Source organism: Odontesthes bonariensis, chromosome 17, assembly GCF_027942865.1.
Source record: "Odontesthes bonariensis isolate fOdoBon6 chromosome 17, fOdoBon6.hap1, whole genome shotgun sequence".
Classification (NCBI taxonomy): domain Eukaryota; kingdom Metazoa; phylum Chordata; class Actinopteri; order Atheriniformes; family Atherinopsidae; genus Odontesthes; species Odontesthes bonariensis.
Window position 1 is genome coordinate 34,767,219 of NC_134522.1, and position 25,279 is coordinate 34,792,497.

At 48.7% G+C, this 25,279-nt stretch overlaps 1 protein-coding gene across 1 annotated transcript in view; it reads left to right on the forward strand.

The window, feature by feature from the left end:
- strn3 (striatin, calmodulin binding protein 3) overlaps positions 1-19,681 on the forward strand; it is a 42,490-nt gene extending 22,809 nt beyond the window's left edge. The window contains exons 4-16 of the mRNA XM_075448318.1: positions 267-345; positions 628-789; positions 1,000-1,138; positions 4,593-4,728; positions 5,670-5,809; positions 5,891-6,069; positions 6,656-6,703; positions 8,452-8,573; positions 16,807-16,974; positions 17,492-17,632; positions 17,722-17,829; positions 18,181-18,267; positions 18,404-19,681. Of these exons, the coding sequence (XP_075304433.1) occupies positions 267-345; positions 628-789; positions 1,000-1,138; positions 4,593-4,728; positions 5,670-5,809; positions 5,891-6,069; positions 6,656-6,703; positions 8,452-8,573; positions 16,807-16,974; positions 17,492-17,632; positions 17,722-17,829; positions 18,181-18,267; positions 18,404-18,573 (1,679 nt within the window). The 3' untranslated portion in view covers positions 18,574-19,681. The remainder of the gene's footprint in view (positions 1-266; positions 346-627; positions 790-999; positions 1,139-4,592; positions 4,729-5,669; positions 5,810-5,890; positions 6,070-6,655; positions 6,704-8,451; positions 8,574-16,806; positions 16,975-17,491; positions 17,633-17,721; positions 17,830-18,180; positions 18,268-18,403) is intronic.
- The last annotated feature ends 5,598 nt before the right edge of the window (positions 19,682-25,279 follow it).

The window sequence follows — 25,279 nt, forward strand, 5'->3', positions numbered from 1 at the left end:
ACAAGCATTGCGCGTTCATGTACTCTAGAGGCGTGGCTTCGGGGGAAAGTCTGAAGAAAGAGGTTGGGACTTTTGACCTGTGTATTTTCAAAATGCAGCTTCGCTGGACTCACAATCCAGGATCTCCTACCCTACCTTTAACCTTGATAAAGGAATCTGTGGAAACTGTGAACGAGGTTACTTTTATTGGTCTTTTGAGCTGTTTCTGACTTCACTTGAATTGAGGTGGTGCTTTATTGGTCAGCATTTCTGTCTCTGTCCTTCAGACACCAAAGAGTCGGAGGTCTCTGCTGTTCCTACCAACAGTCAGCTCACATGGAAACAAGGACGCCAGCTACTCAGACAGTAAGAATCTAAGATCATACGCTGAGTTTGCATAGTAAAACCAAAATGTCCAAATGTCTGTATCTTAATAACTACACCACACTGTGCTTCAGTCAAATGTTTCAAAGTTGAATTCCATTTTTACTGGTTGCTCCCAACTTCTTTGTTGTTTTATATGATAAAACAGTAAAATAGGATTGTTTCTTATAACAAATTCCTTTTGAAAAACAATGCATGTTAGAAAGGCGGCCCATTTAGCCAGTTTCCTCTGATGTGACACTGTATTTGTTTTCTTGTGTTCAGGTACCTGCAGGAAGTGGGTTATACAGACACTATTCTGGACGTTCGGACTCAAAGGGTTCGCTCGCTGCTTGGACTGTCAGGTTCTGAGCAGAATGGAGCTGTGGAGAACAAAAACCTGCAGCACCTGATCAATGGGACAGAGCGTTGCAAAGACAGCAAAAGGTAAGCACTCAACTATGTATCCATGACTATCCATAACCTTAACCTAACGTACATTAAAGTTTCACCTACACAAGCGTGGACCAAACCTAACAGTAGCTGTCCCCTGAAACGGGCTACTGTCGGCAGCATTTAAACGCGTCCGTGTCCCCACAACATTTCTAATCCAGTTACGTACATAAACACACTGGTCGGTTATTTGTTTGTGTGCAGGATTCCCAGTGACGATCTAGAGACATTCAACTTTCTAGAGAACGCAGAGGACAGCGATGAGGATGAGGACGAGGAGGGAGACCTGATGAATGATGTCGGCACTGACAAACACCACCGAGCCAAAAAACACAAGACCAGGGTATGTCAGCAGCAGACAGCCCGTTTTAAACATCCATCCCTCACCTTCTTCTTTCCTCCCTTCCACAATTTTTCTTTTTGTTTTGTTTTTCTCTCTCTTTTTTTTTTCCAATTCAATTCAGTTTTATTCATATAACGCCAAATTACAACAACATCTCAAAGCACTTCAAAGATACAGTCCAATTCAAGTCAATTACAATACAATTGGATTCAAATCAAGTTAATTAGAGGGACCAACATGCTGGACCATTGCTACACCACCATCAAAGAGGCTTACCGTGCTTTCCCGAGGGCTCCGCTGGGTAGGTCCGACCACACAATACTGCTGCTAATTCCACAATAGAGACAAAAAGTTAAATCCTCCAAGTCACCAACTAAACTCGTCCAGTGCTGGTCCCCCGAAGCCATCGAAAAACTTCGTGGCTGTTTCGCGTGCACCGACTGGGAAGTTTTCCATGCTGCAGGCGATCTCCGTGACGTCGCTGATGTAACAATGTCATACATCAATTACTGCGTGGACCTGTGTATACCACTCAAAAAAGTCAAACAATACAACAACAACAAACCGTGGTTTAACAAGGACATTAAACAGTTAAGAAAAGATAAAAATGTAGCTCATCTGACAGGAAACAAAGAACAATATATGGCTGCCAAATACAAACTAAGATCTGCAATAAGAAGAGCCAAATCCGACTATGCCACCAAACTAGAAGAACAAATCCCAACTAACGATACACGTTCTATCTGGAAAAAACTCCAAAGCATGACAAATTACAAAAAGAAATCCACCCCCACACCTGGCAGTGACAATCAGCTTCCTGACACACTCAACCTTTTTTATGGGAGGTTTGAGCAGGCACCGGTCCCTCCGCCATCTACCCCCTCCCCTCCCCCCCTTCACCATCTATGAGGAGGAGGTGAGGAGTACCTTCAGGGGACTGAAAAGGTATAAAGCCCCCGGCCCAGACAACATCACCCCCACCGTTCTCCACCACTGTGCTGCAGAGCTGGCTGGGGTTTTTGCCGACATCTTTAATACCTCCCTCTGTCAAATCTCAGTACCCAAGTGCTTCAAAGAATCCATCATCATCCCAGTTCCCAAGACTAAGAACATCTCCTGCCTCAATGACTACAGACCTATTGCCTTGACATCAGCAGTCATGAAATCATTTGAGCGCATCATACTCAATCACCTAAAAACCATCACCACCCCCCTCATGGACCCATTCCAATTTGCATACAGAGTCAACAGATCAGTTGAGGACACTGTCAACTTAGCAATCCATCACATACTGAACCACCTAGAGTCCACAAACACATATGCCCGCATCCTGTTCATGGACTTCAGTTCTGCCTTCAATACAATAAACCTGGAAAAACTGCTCAATATATTACTGGACATGAACATCGACCCATGCATCTGTCACTGGATTCACAGTTTTCTCTGGAACAGACAACAGAAGGTGAAGATCAACAACATCACATCCTCCCCTCTGTCCCTCAGCACAGGCGCACCCCAAGGCTGTGTACTTTCACCATGGCTATTCTCCCTCTACACCAACCAGCTCACATCACACCACAGTTCTGTCAACCTGTACAAATATGCGGACGATACAACCATCATAGGACTCATCACCAACAACCAAGAAACCGAATACTGTGCACAGATCAACCAAGCAGTGACCTGGTGCACAGACCACAACCTCCTACTCAACACATCAAAAACAAAAGAACTCATCGTCGACTTCAGACGCCAGCCATCCCCCAAAACTCCTGTGTTCATTGAAGGTGAGCCCATCTCCATCACTGACACATTCAAACTCCTTGGGACCCACATCAGCAATAACCTCAAATGGAAAATCAACTCAGACCACATCTACAAAAAAGCCCAGCAAAGATTCTTCCATCTCCGACAGCTCAAGAAGTTCAGAGTAAGGTCCCATCTCCTGCTCCGTTTCTACACAGCCATCGTTGAAAGCATCCTCACCACATCCTTCACAGTCTGGTTCGGCAGTCTCGATACACTCTCCCGGAAGAAACTACAACGCATCATCAACAGAGCATCCAAAATCATCGGTTCACCCCTTCCATCCCTTGAATCACTCCACCACAAACGGACACTACGCAGGGCGCACAAGATCATTTCCGACATCACTCACCACGCACACTACGCCTTCCAGCTACTGCCCTCTGGGAGGCGTTACAGGACAGTCACTTCCAGAACAACCCGCTTCAAAAACAGTTTCATTCCCATAGCAATAACTCTTCTGAACTCCAAACACTGAGGACTGTCTTTTTTATGCTGTCACTGAGGACTGTTGTTGATATGAATTATGTATGACCCTTATGTATTTATGTGTGACGTATGTATGTGTCTGTTTGTATGTATGTCACACTATATGTTCAATGTTATGTTGGAACCTGTACAAAGAGGTGTACTGTAAACAAATTCCACCAGCTTGGCTGTGTGGTCATTAAATTAATTACAATTACAATTACAAAATTAAATTCCAAATTAGAAGGGCCATCTGCCTGGACCAGCTGGGGGCTGAGAGAACAGGAAAGAGGGGACAGCAAGCACCGTAACACCAGGCCAGGAATACCTGCTGAGTAAGGGAAACACAAGTTAATGACAACAATGATGTCACAAGTTCATGGAGAGGAAAGAGAGCAGAGGGAGGAGAGGTGCATCATGGGAGCTCCCCCAGCAGGCTGGGCCTAAAGGGCCATGTATACTCTCGCAGCAGTGTGTCGCAGTGAGCTTGTCGCAGACATGACGCAGTTATTTTTGATTTATGCCGAATTTTGAAGCGCGGTCTGCGCTATGTTAATCCCACGCCACAACGCAAGAGGGACAATCACGAACAAGCTAGGATTATGGGTGTGGTGGGTGGCGTGTTTCTCTTCCAGTTACGGAGGTCATTCAACAACAATGGCGACTGGACGAATGCGCACTTTGATTGACATGCAGCTGATCGATCTAGAAATATTGCTACTACTGGAGCTGGCAGAGAGGCGAAAGAATCGTCACGGTTAGCTTCACCATTAGCCGGTTAGCAAACCGGAAATACACATAGTGTAGAGCGGATGTAGAGTTGACCAATCAGAGGCCTCCTTTCTCTCCTCCCTGCAGCGATATCTGCGGCACTGTCTGCGGTGAGTTACAATTTTGGGGAGGTGCACCAGAGTGTCTGCGTAAGGGGGGGGGGCATGTCTGCGTTAACTGCGACACACACGCAGACGACCTGGTTTCCCACCATAAACCGCCCTTTAAGAAGCATTACTCTGGGATGTTTTCCAGGTCACCTGAGCCATACCTAACTATAAGCTTTATATGTGAGGAGAAGAATCTTAAATTCTATCCTGAATTTAACAGGGAGCCAATGAAGAGAAGCTAAAACTGGAGAAATATGATCTCTCTGGCTGTGGCATTATTTTCATCTCTCCTCTTTTAGGTTGGAAACGAGGGCTTAGCATCAGAGGATGATGCTGACACAGAAGAGGCCCTGAAAGAGTTTGACTTCTTGGTGACAGCGGAGGATGGAGAAGGGGCCGGTGAAGCTCGCAGTTCCGGAGACGGAACAGAGTGGGGTGAGATGCTCAGTCCCCTTGCCTTCCATTTATTGCTCCAAAACAAAGACTCTTTCAAAGAATTTCCGAGTGATCCAGAGCTGTCGTAGGAGTTTCGTAAAATAATCCGCTGTTATTCCAATCAAGTTTGCTTGACTAATGGATTGTATATATTTAATTGTGTTTTGTGTTCGTACGAGACCTTCCTACGAAAAAAGTGAGAGAAATTTAGAATAAAAATACGTTCTTGCATGAGGCCCAAAGTATTCTAAGCTGGTTATGTTAACTTTTCTGACATGAATAGACTACTTTACAGGCTTAACACATGCTGCACACAGTGGGGAGAAAGAGCATGAACTTCCAGCTGTGTTGCAGACAGTATCATCAGTTCATTTAGGGTCAGATTGTCTGCACATGTTTCTGCTGTCAGTTTTACAGCTTCCTTGTTCCAGTTAGTGAATGTGTGTTTATGTAATGAAAAAGTGAGGTGTGCCCTTTACGTAATGATCAAAGCCATTTGTTGAGGGTGATGCAGCCGGACATGTGAAACTATGGGATGCTGTGTTATAATGCGCTGCAGTGCAGCTTCAGTGTTTTATCTATTTATTTATGATGCATTAAAGTGGTTAAATCAATAGTTCAATAATGAACTGTCAGAGGAGATCAGCTTCTCAGCACTGAGATTTGTGAGGAAGAGGTAGAAGCTTACTGGCTCAGGAGAACTTCACATTAACGTGCACTCAAAAGGACATTTTTAAGTCCACTGACAGTGAGACCGTAATAAACAAAGGTGTGAAAACAGCAGTTTTGGGACTGAATTGAAGTAATAGGCTCTGTTTAAGCCTTATTTTCTTCTGGAAACATGTCATTATTAGAACTAAAGGAGAGTAAGCGTTGAGCTTAATATTTCTCTGTTGGTATTGAATGGCAAAAGGCATTTATTTAAGTTTCTCTCTCTGCAGCGGAACCTCTACCGTTTCCCACCGGCGGGGGGAAGTCCTTCTTATTGGGGGGTTCAGACGATGTACTGGAAAGCGTGCTGGGTTTGGGTGACCTTGCTGACCTCACTGTCACCAATGATGAAACGGATTTTGGCTACAATGTGAGAAAAACTTAATCCAGCTGTCATTCATTTTCCGATGTTAATGAATTTAATTACACTGTCTTCATGTTATCCCCTCAGCTGTCATCCAATCAGGAGTCTTCATTCAGGAAGACGTGGAACCCCAAGTACACACTGCGGAGCCACTTTGATGGAGTACGAGCATTGGCGTTCCACCCCGTCGAACCCTGCCTGGTCACAGTGTCTGAAGACCAAACCCTCAAACTGTGGAACCTCACCAAGACCGTTGCTGCCAAAAAGTATGCCTATTCATGAACTTATCCTCTGCCACATGGGAAATCTTCCTTTTCTTAAGCAGTTTCATCACAGCCTACAAATTTTTTTTTTTTTTACTTTAAATAAACGCTCAACTGTTACCTGGAAACCATCCAATGCAACGACTTCATGAAAATGGTTCAGAGGGAACAGGTGGTAACTGTAGCGTGCAGGGATATAAGATGTAGGAAGACCTTTTGTTTTCAGTCCATGGATTTTAGTGTTGATTACACAGCAGTTTTATTGCTCGTGTATGCAAGTGCCAGTTGTAATAGATGAGTTCACAATATTCAGCAACAGTGGTTTTTAATCCGACCAGAGATGGTGAAGTCCTGGATTCCCTCTGCTGTAGAGGAAAATACTCAGTCCTGACAGATTCTACAGTTTCTCTCCCCATCATGGCATCTCTCTGATGCTGTTCAGCTAAACTTTAACACCTTCATTTATTCTCTGTAAAGAATTGCCTTTTTGCTGTTGTAACATTAGCGACAGAGGTGATGGCAGAGAGGCAGTTTGACTGAATGATCGTGGGCCGAGTAACAACCTGCATCTATTTCTACTGTTTTTCAGAAGTGCCTCTTTTGACGTGGAACCCATCTACACATTCAGGGGTCATGTGTAAGTATCTAAACTCTCACAACACATACATACTTTAAATCCTGGAATATTTGAGTCTGGAGCTCAAGGGTTGTCCAGGGTTCGAATGCCTAGAGGGGCAAACAGTCCAAATAAGAATATGCGACAATGCAAGAGGGCTTGAAAGACGGCTTAAACTGTCAGATATATTTGATTTGAAAAGTTGCTCTCTGAAGTTCAGCCACTGTAGTGGTTAGTACTCATGACATTCTTGCTCAATTTGTATTAGAATGTGAAGACTCTGTGTCTTTTAATATTTTACATTAAAAAAATGATAGAAAGTCGGATCAAGTTTGAAAAATCTTGAAATTTTCTTTAGATTCTTCAATGAATGTTGTGCCACATCCAGGGGTCATCTTGAATACAGCTTATCATTTTTACAAATATTTTTATATATTTAATATATTTATTTATTTAATCAAACATTTTTGTCTTTGCCTAAAAGTGTTAAAAAATATGTCGATAAAATGGTTAGAATTGTTTTTTTTAGATATAGTAAAATCTCAAAAAAAAAAGAGAGATCATAGTTCAAAACTTTAAGCTCGCTGACTTTTTGATGTGTGAGACAGACATCTGTCATTTTTTAGGTATATTCTGCCCTTTTTTGACAATTTGACACAATTTTCTGAGGTCTTATTGAAATGTTTTAGACAGGTTTTTGTTAAAAAACCTGTTAGTTTAAGCACAGAACAGAAAGTGACTGTCTCTGACAAAACCGTGGAACTATATCAGTATGAACTGAAGTCAAGGAGCTCCCGGAGAGGTTCAGACATCCAGGCTGCAGCAGGACGTTGGTGTGTTACGTACGTTACCTGCATTACTCGTAGTAATGCAGGTGTACCATTAATTTATTAACCTCATTAAACAATTGTACTGGGAGACCTCCATCTTTATCAGAAACATGCCGATAATGTAACGTTAACACACCGAGAGTGAGGAGAGGATCGGTGTTGTGTTGGAAACGCACCTTATCCACACAGCTGCAGGTTGATGAGCAACAGAACGGAAGCGTTCAGCTAGAAAGCTTCAGCTAACAAAGTTATGTGGGAACAATGATGTTCATCTTTCAGAAAGGAACAGCAACAACTCCTGAGAAGCTGGTGTACGTCACCTTCATTAGCTAAGCTGTTAGCTGCTGGTAAACACAAAATAAATCAACCAAAAATAATAATTTCTGAGATACTTACGTTTCCCTCATCTGAAGTTCTGGAACTGATCTCTCTTTGCGGCTCAGTTTCTGTACCTATGGCTAATGAAGACCTTTCAAACAAAGGGGAACTTGTAAAACAAAAAGCTATGGTTTTGTTTTGGGGGAATTTTACACTTGCTGGTGATTTCCGACACCCTAATATATATGCTCCCAGGTATAGAAAGAAGGATTTTTCCATAATATATCACCTTTAAATAAATTAATAAATAACAGGCAGCTAAGATATCTAAGAGATTTTTATTAGATCAGCATTTGAAAATATGAATATAAATGGATCCAAAATGACAGCAGCCACAGGGACCCAGTTCTGCTTGGTCCATGAGTATCCCTTCAGTATTTATTTTTTAATTATTATTTTTTTTCTTTTCTTTCTTTCTTTTTTTTATTTAATTTTTTTCTTTTCTTTTCTTTAATTTAAATTTTTTTTTTGCCTTCAGTATTTTAAAGGCTTGACAGTGGTTTGTGATGTCTCCCGGTACTCCAGTAAAAGTATTTGTGTTTGTATGCCCTCTGTCCTCAGCGGTCCAGTGTTGTCGCTGGCAATGACCTCCAGTGGTGAACAGTGTTTCAGCGGTGGCATTGACTCGACTATCCAGTGGTGGAACATCCCCTGCTCTAATGTTGACCCGTACGACACCTATGGTACTCGCTTCTTCTTGTGTAGCATTGAGAGCCAGCATTAACACGAAATGTCATGCAAAAATATTCTCAGTTTCATCAAATGTTTTAACCTTTTAATATATCACCATGTTCCAACCTACTTCCATGCTCACATACCCAAAGGATGTCGCACATCAAGTAAAGGTTTTTTAAATCATGTTGTGAAACTGTCCTAACCTTAAGATGATGTTTCCATTTTGGAGACATTTTACATCATTTTGACTAAGGGTGGGAATTGTTAAGAATTGAACAATTGCGCTTGCATTATCGATATTGCTTGTTGATTCGGTTCTCTTATCGATTCTCACCCAGTTATTTATATTTATATATATATATATATTACAAATGGCTTTGGTTGCAGTAACACTTTAATTTATTCTATTTGATCTATTTTGGCCTGTGTCATTTTACTGTTCCCTGCCTCGATGAAAGGGGGGGGCTACAGCTCTGATCCTGCTTCTAAATGTAAATGTTAATATCAGATGGAAATTATTCACACAGTGTGTCGCTAACACTACAACAATCACCAGGACCTGGAAGTTTCACCTTACAGGGCTCTCAAGTTTTGAATGTAGAAAAGAGTGACACCCCCCATTAATAATCATTAATAATATTATCATTAGTGTTGTTGTTATTAATAACTGCGCTGCTCAGACTCTTGGGAGATGTGCGTTTCCTGCCGTTTCCATAGCGATAGCACCACACCAGAGAAATTTATATTCTAATTTTTTTTCAGTGTGTGGTGGAAGTGCGCGACAAAAAACCAGAAAGAGTGAGTGTGACGCTCGGCGAGTGTGACGCTCGGCGAGTGTGACGCTCGGCGCGTGAGACGCTCGGTGCGTGAGACGCTCGGTGCGTGAGACGCTCGGCGAGTTAGACGCTCGGCGAGTTAGACGCTCGGCGAGTTAGACGCTCGGCGAGTTAGACGCTCGGTGCGTGAGTGAGACGCTCGGCGAGTTAGACGCTCGGTGCGTGAGTGAGACGCTCGGCGCGTGAGACGCTCGGTGCGTGAGTGAGACGCTCGGCGAGTTAGACGCTCGGTGCGTGAGTGAGACGCTCGGCGAGTTAGACGCTCGGTGCGTGAGTGAGACGCTCGGCGCGTGAGACGCTCGGTGCGTGAGTGAGACGCTCGGCGCGTGAGACGCTCGGTGCGTGAGTGAGACCCTCGGCGCGTGAGACGCTCGGTGCGTGAGTGAGACCCTCGGCGCGTGAGATGCTCGGTGCGTGAGTGAGACGCTCGGTGCTTGAGTGAGACGCTCGGTGCTTGAGTGAGACGCTCGGTGCGTGAGTGAGACGCTCGGTGCGTGAGTGAGACGCTCGGTGCGTGAGTGAGACGTGTGTAGCATTGAGAGCCAGCATTAACACGAAATGTCATGCAAAAATATTCTCAGTTTCATCAAATGTTTTAACCTTTTAATATATCACCATGTTCCAACCTACTTCCATGCTCACATACCCAAAGGATGTCGCACATCAAGTAAAGGTTTTTTAAATCATGTTGTGAAACTGTCCTAACCTTAAGATGATGTTTCCATTTTGGAGACATTTTACATCATTTTGACTAAGGGTGGGAATTGTTAAGAATTGAACAATTGCGCTTGCATTATCGATATTGCTTGTTGATTCGGTTCTCTTATCGATTCTCACCCAGTTATTTATATTTATATATATATATATATTACAAATGGCTTTGGTTGCAGTAACACTTTAATTTATTCTATTTGATCTATTTTGGCCTGTGTCATTTTACTGTTCCCTGCCTCGATGAAAGGGGGGGGCTACAGCTCTGATCCTGCTTCTAAATGTAAATGTTAATATCAGATGGAAATTATTCACACAGTGTGTCGCTAACACTACAACAATCACCAGGACCTGGAAGTTTCACCTTACAGGGCTCTCAAGTTTTGAATGTAGAAAAGAGTGACACCCCCCCATTAATAATCATTAATAATATTATCATTAGTGTTGTTGTTATTAATAACTGCGCTGCTCAGACTCTTGGGAGATGTGCGTTTCCTGCCGTTTCCATAGCGATAGCACCACACCAGAGAAATTTATATTCTAATTTTTTTTCAGTGTGTGGTGGAAGTGCGCGACAAAAAACCAGAAAGAGTGAGTGTGACGCTCGGCGAGTGAGACGCTCGGCGAGTGAGACGCTCGGCGCGTGAGACGCTCGGCGAGTGAGACGCTCGGCGCGTGAGACGCTCGGCGAGTGAGACGCTCGGCGCGTGAGACGCTCGGTGCGTGAGTGAGACGCTCGGTGCGTGAGACGCTCGGTGCGTGAGACGCTCGGTGCGTGAGACGCTCGGTGCGTGAGACGCTCGGTGCGTGAGACGCTCGGCGCGTGAGACGCTCTGCGAGTTAGACGCTCGGCGAGTGAGACGCTCGGTGCGTGAGTGAGACGCTCGGTGCGTGAGTGAGACGCTCGGCGAGTTAGACGCTCGGTGCGTGAGTGAGACGCTCGGCGAGTTAGACGCTCGGTGCGTGAGTGAGACGCTCGGTGCGTGAGTGAGACGCTCGGTGCGTGAGTGAGACGCTCGGTGCGTGAGTGAGACGCTCGGTGCGTGAGTGAGACGCTCTGCGAGTTAGACGCTCGGCGAGTGAGACGCTCGGTGCGTGAGTGAGACGCTCTGCGAGTGAGACGCTCTGCGAGTGAGACGCTCTGCGAGTGAGACGCTCTGCGAGTGAGACGCTCTGCGAGTGAGACGCTCTGCGAGTGAGACGCTCTGCGAGTGAGACGCTCGGTGCGTGAGACGCTCGGCGCGTGAGACGCTCGGCGCGTGAGTGAGACGCTCGGCGCGTGAGTGAGACGCTCGGCGCGTGAGTGAGACGCTCGGCGCGTGAGTGAGACGCTCGGCGCGTGAGTGAGACGCTCGGCGCGTGAGTGAGACGCTCGGCGAGTGAGACGCTCGGTGCGTGAGAGAGACGCTCGGTGCGTGAGTGAGACGCTCGGTGCGTGAGTGAGACGCTCGGTGCGTGAGTGAGACGCTCGGTGCGTGAGTGAGACGCTCGGTGCGTGAGTGAGACGCTCGGTGCGTGAGTGAGACGCTCGGTGCGTGAGTGAGACGCTCGGCGAGTTAGACGCTCGGTGCGTGAGTGAGACGCTCTGCGCGTTAGACGCTCTGCGAGTTAGACGCTCGGCGAGTGAGACGCTCGGTGCGTGAGTGATACGCTCTGCGAGTTAGACGCTCGGTGCGTGAGACGCTCGGCCAGTTAGACGCTCGGTGCGTGAGTGAGACGCTCGGCGCGTGAGACGCTCGGTGCGTGAGTGAGACGCTCGGTGCGTGAGACGCTCGGTGCGTGAGACGCTCGGTGCGTGAGTGAGACGCTCGGTGCGTGAGTGAGACGCTCGGTGCGTGAGTGAGACGTGTGTAGCATTGAGAGCCAGCATTAACACGAAATGTCATGCAAAAATATTCTCAGTTTCATCAAATGTTTTAACCTTTTAATATATCACCATGTTCCAACCTACTTCCATGCTCACATACCCAAAGGATGTCGCACATCAAGTAAAGGTTTTTTAAATCATGTTGTGAAACTGTCCTAACCTTAAGATGATGTTTCCATTTTGGAGACATTTTACATCATTTTGACTAAGGGTGGGAATTGTTAAGAATTGAACAATTGCGCTTGCATTATCGATATTGCTTGTTGATTCGGTTCTCTTATCGATTCTCACCCAGTTATTTATATTTATATATATATATATATTACAAATGGCTTTGGTTGCAGTAACACTTTAATTTATTCTATTTGATCTATTTTGGCCTGTGTCATTTTACTGTTCCCTGCCTCGATGAAAGGGGGGGGCTACAGCTCTGATCCTGCTTCTAAATGTAAATGTTAATATCAGATGGAAATTATTCACACAGTGTGTCGCTAACACTACAACAATCACCAGGACCTGGAAGTTTCACCTTACAGGGCTCTCAAGTTTTGAATGTAGAAAAGAGTGACACCCCCCCATTAATAATCATTAATAATATTATCATTAGTGTTGTTGTTATTAATAACTGCGCTGCTCAGACTCTTGGGAGATGTGCGTTTCCTGCCGTTTCCATAGCGATAGCACCACACCAGAGAAATTTATATTCTAATTTTTTTTCAGTGTGTGGTGGAAGTGCGCGACAAAAAACCAGAAAGAGTGAGTGTGACGCTCGGCGAGTGAGACGCTCGGCGAGTGAGACGCTCGGCGCGTGAGACGCTCGGCGCGTGAGACGCTCGGCGAGTGAGACGCTCGGCGCGTGAGACGCTCGGTGCGTGAGTGAGACGCTCGGTGCGTGAGACGCTCGGTGCGTGAGACGCTCGGCGCGTGAGACGCTCTGCGAGTTAGACGCTCGGCGAGTGAGACGCTCGGTGCGTGAGTGAGACGCTCTGCGAGTGAGACGCTCGGCGCGTGAGTGAGACGCTCGGTGCGTGAGTGAGACGCTCGGTGCGTGAGTGAGACGCTCGGTGCGTGAGTGAGACGCTCGGTGCGTGAGTGAGACGCTCGGTGCGTGAGTGAGACGCTCGGTGCGTGAGTGAGACGCTCGGTGCGTGAGTGAGACGCTCGGTGCGTGAGTGAGACGCTCGGTGCGTGAGTGAGACGCTCGGCGAGTTAGACGCTCGGTGCGTGAGTGAGACGCTCGGTGCGTGAGTGAGACGCTCGGTGCGTGAGTGAGACGCTCGGTGCGTGAGTGAGACGCTCGGTGCGTGAGTGAGACGCTCGGTGCGTGAGTGAGACGCTCGGTGCGTGAGTGAGACGCTCGGTGCGTGAGTGAGACGCTCTGCGAGTTAGACGCTCGGCGAGTGAGACGCTCGGTGCGTGAGTGAGACGCTCTGCGAGTGAGACGCTCTGCGAGTGAGACGCTCTGCGAGTGAGACGCTCTGCGAGTGAGACGCTCGGTGCGTGAGTGAGACGCTCGGCGCGTGAGTGAGACGCTCGGCGCGTGAGTGAGACGCTCGGCGCGTGAGTGAGACGCTCGGCGCGTGAGTGAGACGCTCGGCGCGTGAGTGAGACGCTCGGCGCGTGAGTGAGACGCTCTGCGAGTGAGACGCTCGGTGCGTGAGAGAGACGCTCGGTGCGTGAGTGAGACGCTCGGTGCGTGAGTGAGACGCTCGGTGCGTGAGTGAGACGCTCGGTGCGTGAGTGAGACGCTCGGTGCGTGAGTGAGACGCTCGGTGCGTGAGTGAGACGCTCTGCGCGTTAGACGCTCTGCGCGTTAGACGCTCTGCGCGTTAGACGCTCGGCGAGTGAGACGCTCGGCGAGTGAGACGCTCGGTGCGTGAGTGATACGCTCTGCGAGTTAGACGCTCGGTGCGTGAGACGCTCGGCGAGTTAGACGCTCGGCGCGTGAGACGCTCGGTGCGTGAGTGAGACGCTCTGCGAGTTAGACGCTCGGTGCGTGAGACGCTCGGTGCGTGAGTGAGACGCTCGGTGCGTGAGTGAGACGCTCGGTGCGTGAGTGAGACGCTCGGCACGTGAGACGCTCTGCGAGTTAGACGCTCGGCGAGTGAGACGCTCGGTGCGTGAGTGAGACGCTCTGCGAGTGAGACGCTCGGCGCGTGAGTGAGACGCTCGGTGCGTGAGTGAGACGCTCGGTGCGTGAGTGAGACGCTCGGTGCGTGAGTGAGACGCTCGGTGCGTGAGTGAGACGCTCGGTGCGTGAGTGAGACGCTCGGTGCGTGAGTGAGACGCTCTGCGAGTTAGACGCTCGGCGAGTGAGACGCTCGGTGCGTGAGTGAGACGCTCTGCGAGTGAGACGCTCTGCGAGTGAGACGCTCTGCGAGTGAGACGCTCTGCGAGTGAGACGCTCGGCGCGTGAGTGAGACGCTCGGCGCGTGAGTGAGACGCTCGGCGCGTGAGTGAGACGCTCGGCGCGTGAGTGAGACGCTCGGCGCGTGAGTGAGACGCTCGGCGCGTGAGTGAGACGCTCTGCGAGTGAGACGCTCGGTGCGTGAGAGAGACGCTCGGTGCGTGAGTGAGACGCTCGGTGCGTGAGTGAGACGCTCGGTGCGTGAGTGAGACGCTCTGCGCGTTAGACGCTCTGCGCGTTAGACGCTCTGCGCGTTAGACGCTCTGCGAGTTAGACGCTCGGCGAGTGAGACGCTCGGTGCGTGAGTGATACGCTCTGCGAGTTAGACGCTCGGTGCGTGAGACGCTCGGCGAGTTAGACGCTCGGCGCGTGAGACGCTCGGTGCGTGAGTGAGACGCTCGGTGCGTGAGTGAGACGCTCGGTGCGTGAGTGAGACGCTCGGTGCGTGAGTGAGACGCTCGGCACGTGAGACGCTCTGCGAGTTAGACGCTCGGCGCGTGAGACGCTCGGTGCGTGAGTGATACGCTCTGCGAGTTAGACGCTCGGTGCGTGAGACGCTCGGCGAGTTAGACGCTCGGCGCGTGAGACGCTCGGTGCGTGAGTGAGACGCTCTGCGAGATAGACGCTCGGTGCGTGAGACGCTCGGTGCGTGAGTGAGACGCTCGGTGCGTGAGTGAGACGCTCGGTGCGTGAGTGAGACGCTCGGCACGTGAGACGCTCGGCACGTGAGACGCTCTGCGAGTTAGACGCTCGCCGAGTGAGACGCTCGGCGCGTGAGTGAGACGCTCGGCGCGTGAGACGCTCGGCGCGTGAGACGCTCGGCGAGTGAGACGCTCGGCGCGTGAGACGCTCGGCGCGTGAGACGCTCGGCGAGTGAGACGCTCGGTGCGTGAGTGAGACGCTCGGTGCGTGAGTGAGACGCTCGGTGCGTGAGACGCTCGGTGCGTGAGTGAGACGCTCGGTGCGTGAGTGAGACGCTCGCGAGTGAGTGAGACGCTCGGCGCGTGAGTGAGACGCTCGGCGCGTGAGTGAGACGCTCGGCGCGTGAGTGAGACGCTCGGTGAGTGAGACGCTCGGTGCGTGAGAGAGACGCTCGGCGCGTGAGAGAGACGCTCGGCGAGTGAGTGAGACGCTCGGCGCGTGAGTGAGACGCTCGCGAGTGAGTGAGACGCTCGGCGAGTGAGTGAGACGCTCGGCGCGTGAGTGAGACGCTCGGTGCGTGAGACGCTCGGTGAGTGAGACGCTCGGTGCGTGAGAGAGACGCTCGGCGAGTGAGTGAGACGCTCGGCGAGTGAGTGAGACGCTCGGCGAGTGAGTGAGACGTTCGGTGAGTGAGACGCTCGGTGAGTGAGACGCTCGGTGCGTGAGACGCTCGGCGAGTGAGTGAGACGCTCGGCGAGTGAGTGAGACGCTCGGCGAGTGAGTGAGACGCTCGGTGCGTGAGACGCTCGGCGAGTGAGACGCTCGGTGCGTGAGACGCTCGGTGCGTGAGACGCTCGGCGAGTGAGACGCTCGGCGAGTGAGACGCTCGGCGAGTGAGTGAGACGCTCGGCGAGTGAGACGCTCGGTGCGTGAGACGCTCGGTGCGTGAGACTTCAGAGCCCTGCGTGCCACAAGCTCCTTCGCGAGAGTTGCCGCCGCCATTGCGTAGCAGCGTTTCACAGACTTTACATCCGTGCAAAGTAACTGCGTGCTGTATGGTCAGATGTTTCCACATGTTGGAGGTGTTTCCCCCTTTGATGTGATCACAGCTCTGCACGTTGTGCAGCTGGCCCTAGTTTTGTCCCTTTTAGTGAAATATAACCAAACTTTGGAGCACTTCTGCCTCGACGCCATGTTGGAAACATTCTGAGCCAAAATACGAAGCGTGCACGTGACGTCATCGGGCAAATGCGTCAGACGGAACCTATGAACGGGATCATTAGACAGGCGGATTAATGATTCCCGGAATCGAACTACCGGGAGCCGGTTCTCGATTCCCATCCCTAATTTTGACATTTGTCAGATTTTGCTCTCCAAAAATCAACAGCAAAGGCTATGATCCAGCAACGGTTTTCAACATACACACATATACACACACACACACACACACACACACACACACACACACACACACACACACACACACACACACACACACACACACACATATCCACACACTTGCTGTAAATGCTCTGGAGGATTTTGATGTTGTATCCTCACATATAGGCCTACTCATTGATCTTCTGAACTTACCAGGCACATGTCTGGATCATTTCCACAAGTGTGGATCAAATATTAGAGACCTTTATGTTTCCTGAACATCCCAGGAAAAGTTCAGGGCTGCAGTGCATATGTGAAACTGACTTTTGATGAAGGAAGCTACATGTTTTTATGTGATAAACACCAGCCCCTCTCCTCTCTTTCTCTTGTGTTGTCAGATTCCAGCATCCTGGCAGGCTCATGGGCTGGGCATAGTGACGCTGTGTGGGGATTAGCTTACAGTGGCATCAAGAACCGCCTCCTCTCCTGCTCAGCTGATGGAACAGTGAAACTATGGAACCCCATGGAGAAAGATCCCTGCATCAGCACTTTCAACGCAAACAACGGTGAGAGGACAGAGAGGAGAGCCCCCCCCCTCCCCAAGTAGCCCCCTTTTTAACCAGCTAGTTTCAAGGAGGCTCATATTTAGAACCCTCTAGGAACCAGTTTACTTCTCCGCAGCAGAGACAATTTCCCAGCTAAGGAAGCCAACAGATTGCAGTGAAACTTGTCTTCAGTCCAATCTCCCGTCCTGAGCGTGCCTGAGGCGACTGGAGAGAAACGACTTCCTTAGAACAGGAAGAAACCTCTGTGATGCAATACGTCTTATTTTTTTAAAAATTTAATTTAATTTATTTGAATAGGGACAATGCACATTAATGAACATCAGTATAAAAACAAATGTAAATATGCCGGATTATAGCTACAAAGCTAGTTTTTATCCGTAGTCCCTAGGCAGGCAAATACACAAGAAAGAAAATACATAAGAAAGAAAATTTGTCTTACTGCAAAGCGTCTCAATGATACTGTGGTGGAAGAGGAAAATCCTTAGCAGTAGTTGAACTTACATGTGTCTGTGTGCAGAACACGGGATCCCCACATCGATGGACTTCAACGGTTGTGACCCCGCCCACATCGTTGTGTCCTTCAATAATGGAGACATTGTGGTGTATGACCTGGAGACTTCCCAGGTTGTAACGGTGCTGCAGGGACAAGGAGACAGCTGTAAGAACACGAAGCCATGCTGTTTATCATGCAGCCCTCCTCCACATCCGTCTGTGAAAATCAGCTGTTGTCTTCTCTCCCTTCCTCAGCTCTCCCGTGTTTGAATCATATTAATAAAGTGGTGAGTCATCCCACGCTGCCAGTCACCATCAGCGCTCATGAAGATCGACATATCAAATTCTTTGATAACAAATCAGGTCAGTGTGGGTTGCTCTGCTGCTGTGTCGGTCATGCATGACACAAGACTTTGTGTTTTACCCACTTTTGAAAGAGACAAACTTTGCCATTGTCCCCCTCTGTATATTGTGCTTGTGGAGTTGTGTGTAGAAACCCAGAAGAAGTAGAACCATTGAACCATTTCCTTTCTTTTTGTTGACTGCTGGATGTTAGCATTGGAACCACTCACGTCTGTGCAGTAAAACTTGAAGCCTTCATTTGAATTCATTTGTGCAGCTTACTCTGGTCTTACTTACCCTAAAGAATCTGAATGATTGTGAATTCTTCAGCCCTTTGGAAGCGTTCACATGTCTGTCTTGCCCCTCCTGCAGGTAAATTGATCCATGCCATGGTGGCTCATCTGGACGCAGTGACCAGTCTGGCTGTGGATCCTAATGGCATCTACCTAATTTCTGGCAGTAAGTCTTAATGAATCACAGGCGATGTGGAAGTCTTGAAAATTGCTATAAAACTCATGTTTCCTTTTGTGAAATGTGACTTTTGACAATAATGATCCTGTCAAAACACCGACTTTCCTCTGGTTGTGCTTCACAGGTCACGATTGCTCTCTGCGTCTGTGGAACCTGGACAGTAAAACATGTATACAGGAGATCACAGCTCACCGTAAGAAGAGCGAGGAAGCCATCTATGATGTGACCTTCCACCCCTCCAAGGCCTACATTGCCTCTGCGGGAGCTGATGCCCTTGCCAGGGTCTACGTGTAGATGAGGAGGAAGAGGAGAAGAACGAAGCAGATGACCGCAGGGCAAGAGACAGAGCGAAAGCGGGCTAGTCTGGACCCACAGCCAGGATTCAGGTCTGTTCAGGTTTCTGAACACAGAATATATATTAATACGAAAGACTGGAGGTGACAGGATCTCCATCAGAAGACTGAAAGCACGCATGCGAGCACACACGCAGACCGTTAAAAGGTGGGGCAGCGTGATCTCCCTGCCACTAACAGAAGAGACTGAGACACTTTTCAGCTGCAGAAACAATGTGGAAGCATTGTTTAAGCCAGCAGATCCACATTGCAGAAGGGGTCAGATGACATCACAGTACAGAGTCCTAACTTTAGCTGGGATCACACGGTTCTCATCTTCTCCTCACCGTATTAACAATAGTGTTATCTTCTCATCCAGACCAGAGAAATGGAGCAGCTTAAAGGAAAAATTGCCCTCAAACCAGCACTGTGTTCAGTAGTTTGGTGATTTCCCTTTCTCCTCTTGGTGGTAGTGATATTATCTCCAGACAGGTTAAACCTTTTGTTCATGCATTCACTACACCTGCGCTGTGATTTTTCTGTATCATCGTAAGCCATTAATTTGTGCCGCAGCCAATTGCAACACATTGCATCTTGGGATTGTTGGGTGTTTTACATGTTTTTGCCCTTCTTTATTTTTTTTTTTTAGTTCCACTTGAATTTTTGAAATCATACAGTGGATCCATTTTGCTCTCTCCGAATGCACACATAAGATGGCAGTAAATGTAGTGCACAATATATCAAATAGCTTTCACAGTTGAGAATTAAGGCCGAAAATGGCAATACAAAATATATATCTTGATATGTTTGACAATTTGTCTTTTTGTTATTAAGGGTATGGTACCATTGCCATTTGAACCAGTCTGGTGCAGATGCAGGTACCTGGAGCTCTTTACCCTGTGGTACCTTTTTTTGGTACTTTACTGTCTCTGTAGTACCTAAATTAAATGTCAGTAATTAGTCTAAGCTTATTGAAGTGAAACAGTGCTTTGATATGTGATGTCTGTCCAAGCAAAGAAATGAGAGAAATGGGTTTTTATTTCAACAAATAAAAATACAAATGAAATCAATTTTACAGTTTTATACAGTTTTATACCCCACTGGCTCGTCACATGGCCAGTGAAGGACAGATTTTGAGCTTTACATACATAAAAGCACCATCTGGTCTCGCAGGCTTTGAAATTCTACTTCGACTTCAGACTTTATAATGTTGACGTAACTCAACTTTACAGTCCTTTGAACTTTCAGGGCTTCAATTTCCACTTTGGCCATCAGTCAGTCATTGAGATTTTACATTTTTACATCCAGTTAAAAAGACTCTGAGGAAGTACGTTTCCACTCAGCGCTGTGGCCAGGCTGTTTGTCTAACAGGTTGCTTTATTGACTCCAGTTGGGCTTTTTTTCCCCTCAAGTTTCTGGAATATTTGCCAATAATCGAAGCGTGAGCCAGTCTGTAACTCCCCGTGTTCCTTACAAACACAGGTGGAGAGTGGGGGCGTGGGCTAACTATAAGGGAGGGAACATGCAAAGATTCCCAGCTGTAAACAGTAGTGTCTGATTCTGTAGCTTGGTTTAAAAGAACATTTTTAGATAAATGGAAGAGCCAAAATACCCGCTCGTCCCTAATAGTGATGCAGCAAGAGATCTAAAGATGTTTCCAAAAAGAAGAACTTCCCCAGGGAAATGTAGATGGTCAAACCCTCACTGAGCACTTTTTAACCCCAGTAGGTTCCTCAGAGTGATATAAAGGGTATGTTTAAGTCTGTTTTACACTGGTCAAATATGTCTGCTAACATCTGGCTTGTGTTGTGGGGTCTTAATCTGCACTGGCTCGGTGGTTTTAATGAAAATAACAACACCTGGGGGCATCAGTGAGGATGCTGCAGTTACAGGAGTGGGCATATCTCACTTTTTCTTTTCTTCTTCAGAAACAACTGTAATGTGTCACATGGGGCTCGGAAACGGCAACAACTCGCAGACAGAAAGCTTTCAGACAGCTAACTGGGTCTGATGACGATGGTCCAGTGTGAGCTAATCTGTTTCTCTGTCGGCAGAACCGGGACATGGGCTGTGCAAACTGTTCCATGGAACCGGGCCTTGCGCTTTATTGGGCCTGCTGACCAGATCTATTACTGAATCTAAGAAAATAAACACACTTAAAGATATGAGAATGGAAAAAAAGTGATTAGTCCAAACAGAGCAAGCAGAACTTCAGACTGTATCCAAAAGAACGGAGGACCTGGACAAGGCCTCACAGCCCGCAGCCTATAGGATATAAAGCACTGCCATCCTTCATGTTGCCGTAGCTACAGGCTTGTTGAGTGTAAGCTGTTCTGCACACACACACACACACACACACACACTGAAGTCCTAAACGATGCAGCAGTGTATGAAGGTTGCAGCAGATCTTCTGGAGCGTTTACTGCCTGTGTGCCGGTGAGAGTTGTGTCTTCATTTGTCCTCCATGTTCTGTATGCTGCTTCGCACTCCTTGCTCGGCATTATGGAAATGTTCAGATACTCGCAGCACTAACGCCAACACAACAGGGAGTCCACAGGTGTGCTATTCTCAACTTGTTACATAGAAAACCGGATTTCCCCTGAGTCATTTCTGCATCACTTCCTGCCTCCAGCTGTGAAACCCGTGTGAACAGCAGCTGTGGGAAAAGTTTCCTCTCCACGCATTTTTCTGTAGATCCCTGTTCATTTGTGAAAGCGCTTCTATACACATTGTACCCGAACCATAAACTAGGATAAGCTGAGATGGAAAATGGATGGATGAGAAGTTTCTTGCATCTTTTATCCATCACCCAAAGATTCGGAATTTAGTGATTTAAATATGGTATTTAAAAGAACAAAAAAAACTCTGTTGCTGTTCACTCCTGATCGTTTGCACAGAGCCGACAGGCCGGGTGGCTCAGTGCTGCATCAGTGCGTGCTAACGCAGCAAAGTACCTGCCGTGATAACGGCATGTTGTGTTCCACAGTGCTGACATGGGTAGGAGTGGGAGCGGGAGCCCTCCCCACATGTCACAAATAATCAGTCCACACTTTTTTCTTGAGTACGACCATTTTCAGGACATTTTGTAGAGTTGCCGATTCTTAGCGTTTTGGAGAAAAAGAGACAAGTTGCCGTTGTTGTCACCAGCCAAACATTTAATGAACCACTGACTGAAGGAATCAACTGAAATATCCTCGATGCAGCACTCCTGTCAGGGCGCAGCAGGTTAGAATCTAATGGGTCAGAGTGTCAGGCAGATGTTTTACATGCCAACATGTACAGAACCAAATTTCTGTTCCACAACAAGATCCGAACATGTAATGAAGGATGTGACTGTCACTGCTCTGTTGCATGGAGGAGAAACTAAATGGTAAACTTCAGTCGGAGGGGAAACTCTGGGGAGCACGTGGGTTTGATTAGTAAATCAAATTTACTGCTGAACTGTTCCTGTTGAAGATGAACATCTGAGGGGGATTTTTCCTTTAAACATGCATTTCAACCAACCATCTGATGTTTGAACTCACTGTGGTTTCTCTGCTTCTTAAAGCTTCAGGAAAACTGAAATAAACTTTTTAACACTGGTTCTTTTTAAAAAAAGAAATGATTAGATAAGAAAATCAGCACAAGCTGCTGTTAGAACCACAGCCGTTTAAATCTCAGATGCTCTGTTTATCTCTCTGATGGGGTTTGGGTAGGTGGGATGCTTAATACTCTGCACCTCAGCTCTTTATTGGCCAGTCAGTCCTTTGTTTAAAGCCTGGTCATGTAATGAGCAGAGGCTTCCTCATTTAGCGTTGCTGTAGTTATTTTTGTTTGTGTGGAATAAATCTAGTTTTTATAAAGCTTTTTTACAAACGGAGCCGAAGAGGATTTGGGTCCCTCTGGCCTGTCCAGTTTTGCCCTCCCAGATCCGGCCCGCTCTGTTTGCCCTCGCACGCTGACTCCTCAACCTCACTATCCTCTGACTGGAAGATGGAAGTTATCTGGAGGAAACGAGCTGTGGCTGGAGAACGCTGAGCACCAGATAAGTAGGCAGCTTTAGAGAGACCTGAGATGTGCAGCGAGCAGAGAGAACGCTCAACAATTCATTTCAATTTGAGTTTTTAACTGATTTTAAAGCTGATATTTAGATTGGACAAATTCTTAAAACCAACGGCAGCTGCTGATCTAATGCTCATGCGGCAGGAGTGGAGAAAGTTTTCTCATTTCAGAAGAAAAGGCAGCTTGATGAAACCATAGACAGTAGTTTGCTCTGCTTAACAGGCAAATCAAATAACGGAAGCTAACATTAAAAGACTAATGGTGACAGTTTTTAATCGGAGCCGTTACTGTGAAGTGTAACAAACCTTCATCCAGGTCCATATTGTGAATAGATTTTTTTCCTGTCACGTGATACTAAAATGTAAACACTGATTGTTTCAGTACAACAAACTGATGCTTCTTTCCTCACTGCGAGTTTTAATATTTCATTTTTGCATTTTTTCACACAACTGACATCTTATTAAAATGAACTTTTTAATAGCATGTCATGTATTTGTGATACAACATGAAAAGCTTATTGTTAGAATAATTTGACACCTAATAAATAGCTTAATAATTGGCTTTACAAGCTGGTGTGTGGTACCTGAACTGAGCACAGGTTGGGTGAGGTGAAGCTGCGGGTCCTAGGTGTAGCTGCGGGTCCTAGGTGTAGCTGCGGGTCCTAGGTGTAGCTGCGGGTCCTAGGTGAAGCTGCAGGTGGGAGGTGAAGCTGCGGGTCCTAGGTGTAGCTGCGGGTCCTAGGTGAAGCTGCAGGTCCTAGGTGTAGCTGCGGGTCCTAGGTGAAGCTGCGGGTCCTAGGTGAAGCTGCGGGTCCTAGGTGTAGCTGCGGGTCCTAGGTGAAGCTGCAGGTCCGAGGTGTAGCTGCGGGTCCTAGGTGAAGCTGCAGGTGGGAGATGAAGCTGCGGGTCCTAGGCTCAGAGAGGAGCTGTACTTCTTAGACTGGCTGTCATGCCTTTAGGCTCCTCTTCGTTGTAGCTGGTGTGTGGTACCTGAACTGAGCACAGGTTGGGTGAGGTGAAGCTGCGGGTCCTAGGTGTAGCTGCGGGTCCTAGGTGTAGCTGCGGGTCCTAGGTGAAGCTGCGGGTCCTAGGTGAAGCTGCGGGTCCTAGGTGAAGCTGCGGGTCCTAGGTTTAGCTGCGGGTCCTAGGTGAAGCTGCGGGTCCTAGGTGAAGCTGCGGGTCCTAGGTGAAGCTGCGGGTCCTAGGTTTAGCTGCGGGTCCTAGGTGTAGCTGCGGGTCCTAGGTGAAGCTGCGGGTCCGAGGTGAAGCTGCGGGTCCTAGGTGAAGCTGCAGGTGGGAGGTGAAGCTGCAGGTCCTAGCTGAAGCTGCGGGTCCGAGGTGAAGCTGCGGGTCCAAGGTGAAGCTGCGGGTCCTAGGTGTAGCTGCGGGTCCTAGGTGAAGCTGCGGGTCCGAGGTGTAGCTGCGGGTCGGAGGTGTAGCTGCGGGTCCTAGGTGTAGCTGCGGGTCCTAGGTGTAGCTGCGGGTCCGAAGTGAAGCTGCGGGTCCTAGGTGTAGCTGCGGGTCCTAGGTGTAGCTGCGGGTCCTAGGTGTAGCTGCGGGTCCTAGGTGAAGCTCCGGGTCCGAAGTGAAGCTGCGGGTCCTAGGTGTAGCTGCGGGTCCTAGGTGAAGCTGCGGGTCCTAGGTGAAGCTGCGGGTCCTAGGTGAAGCTGCGGGTCCTAGGTGTAGTTGCGGGTCCTAGGTGTAGTTGCGGGTCCTAGGTGAAGCTGCGGGTCCGAAGTGAAGCTGCGGGTCCTTGGTGAAGCTGCGGGTCCTAGGTGTAGCTGCGGGTCCTAGGTGAAGCTGCGGGTCCTAGGTGAAGCTGCGGGTCCTAGGTGAAGCTGCGGGTCCTAGGTGTAGCTGCGGGTCCGAGGTGAAGCTGCGGGTCCTAGGTGTAGCTGCGGGTCCTAGGTGTAGCTGCGGGTCCGAGGTGTAGCTGCGGGTCCGAGGTGTAGCTGCGGGTCCTAGGTGAAGCTGCGGGTCCGAGGTGAAGCTGCGGGTCCTAGGTGTAGCTGCGGGTCCTAGGTGTAGCTGCGGGTCCTAGGTGAAGCTGCGGGTCCTAGGTGTAGCTGCGGGTCCTAGGTGAAGCTGCGGGTCCTAGGTGTAGCTGCGGGTCCTAGGTGAAGCTGCGGGTCCTAGGTGAAGCTGCGGGTCCTAGGTGTAGCTGCGGGTCCTAGGTGTAGCTGCGTGTCCTAGGTGAAGCTGCGGGTCCGAGGTGAAGCTGCGGGTCCTAGGTGAAGCTGCAGGTGGGAGGTGAAGCTGCAGGTCCTAGCTGAAGCTGCGGGTCCTAGGTGTAGCTGCGGGTCCGAGGTGAAGCTGCGGGTCCGAGGTGAAGCTGCGAGTCCTAGGTGTAGCTGCGGGTCCTAGGTGAAGCTGCGGGTCCGAGGTGTAGCTGCGGGTCGGAGGTGTAGCTGCGGGTCCTAGGTGTAGCTGCGGGTCCTAGGTGTAGCTGCGGGTCCGAAGTGAAGCTGCGGGTCCGAGGTGAAGCTGCGGGTCCTAGGTGAAGCTGCAGGTGGGAGGTGAAGCTGCAGGTCCTAGCTGAAGCTGCGGGTCCTAGGTGTAGCTGCGGGTCCGAGGTGAAGCTGCGGGTCCGAGGTGAAGCTGCGAGTCCTAGGTGTAGCTGCGGGTCCT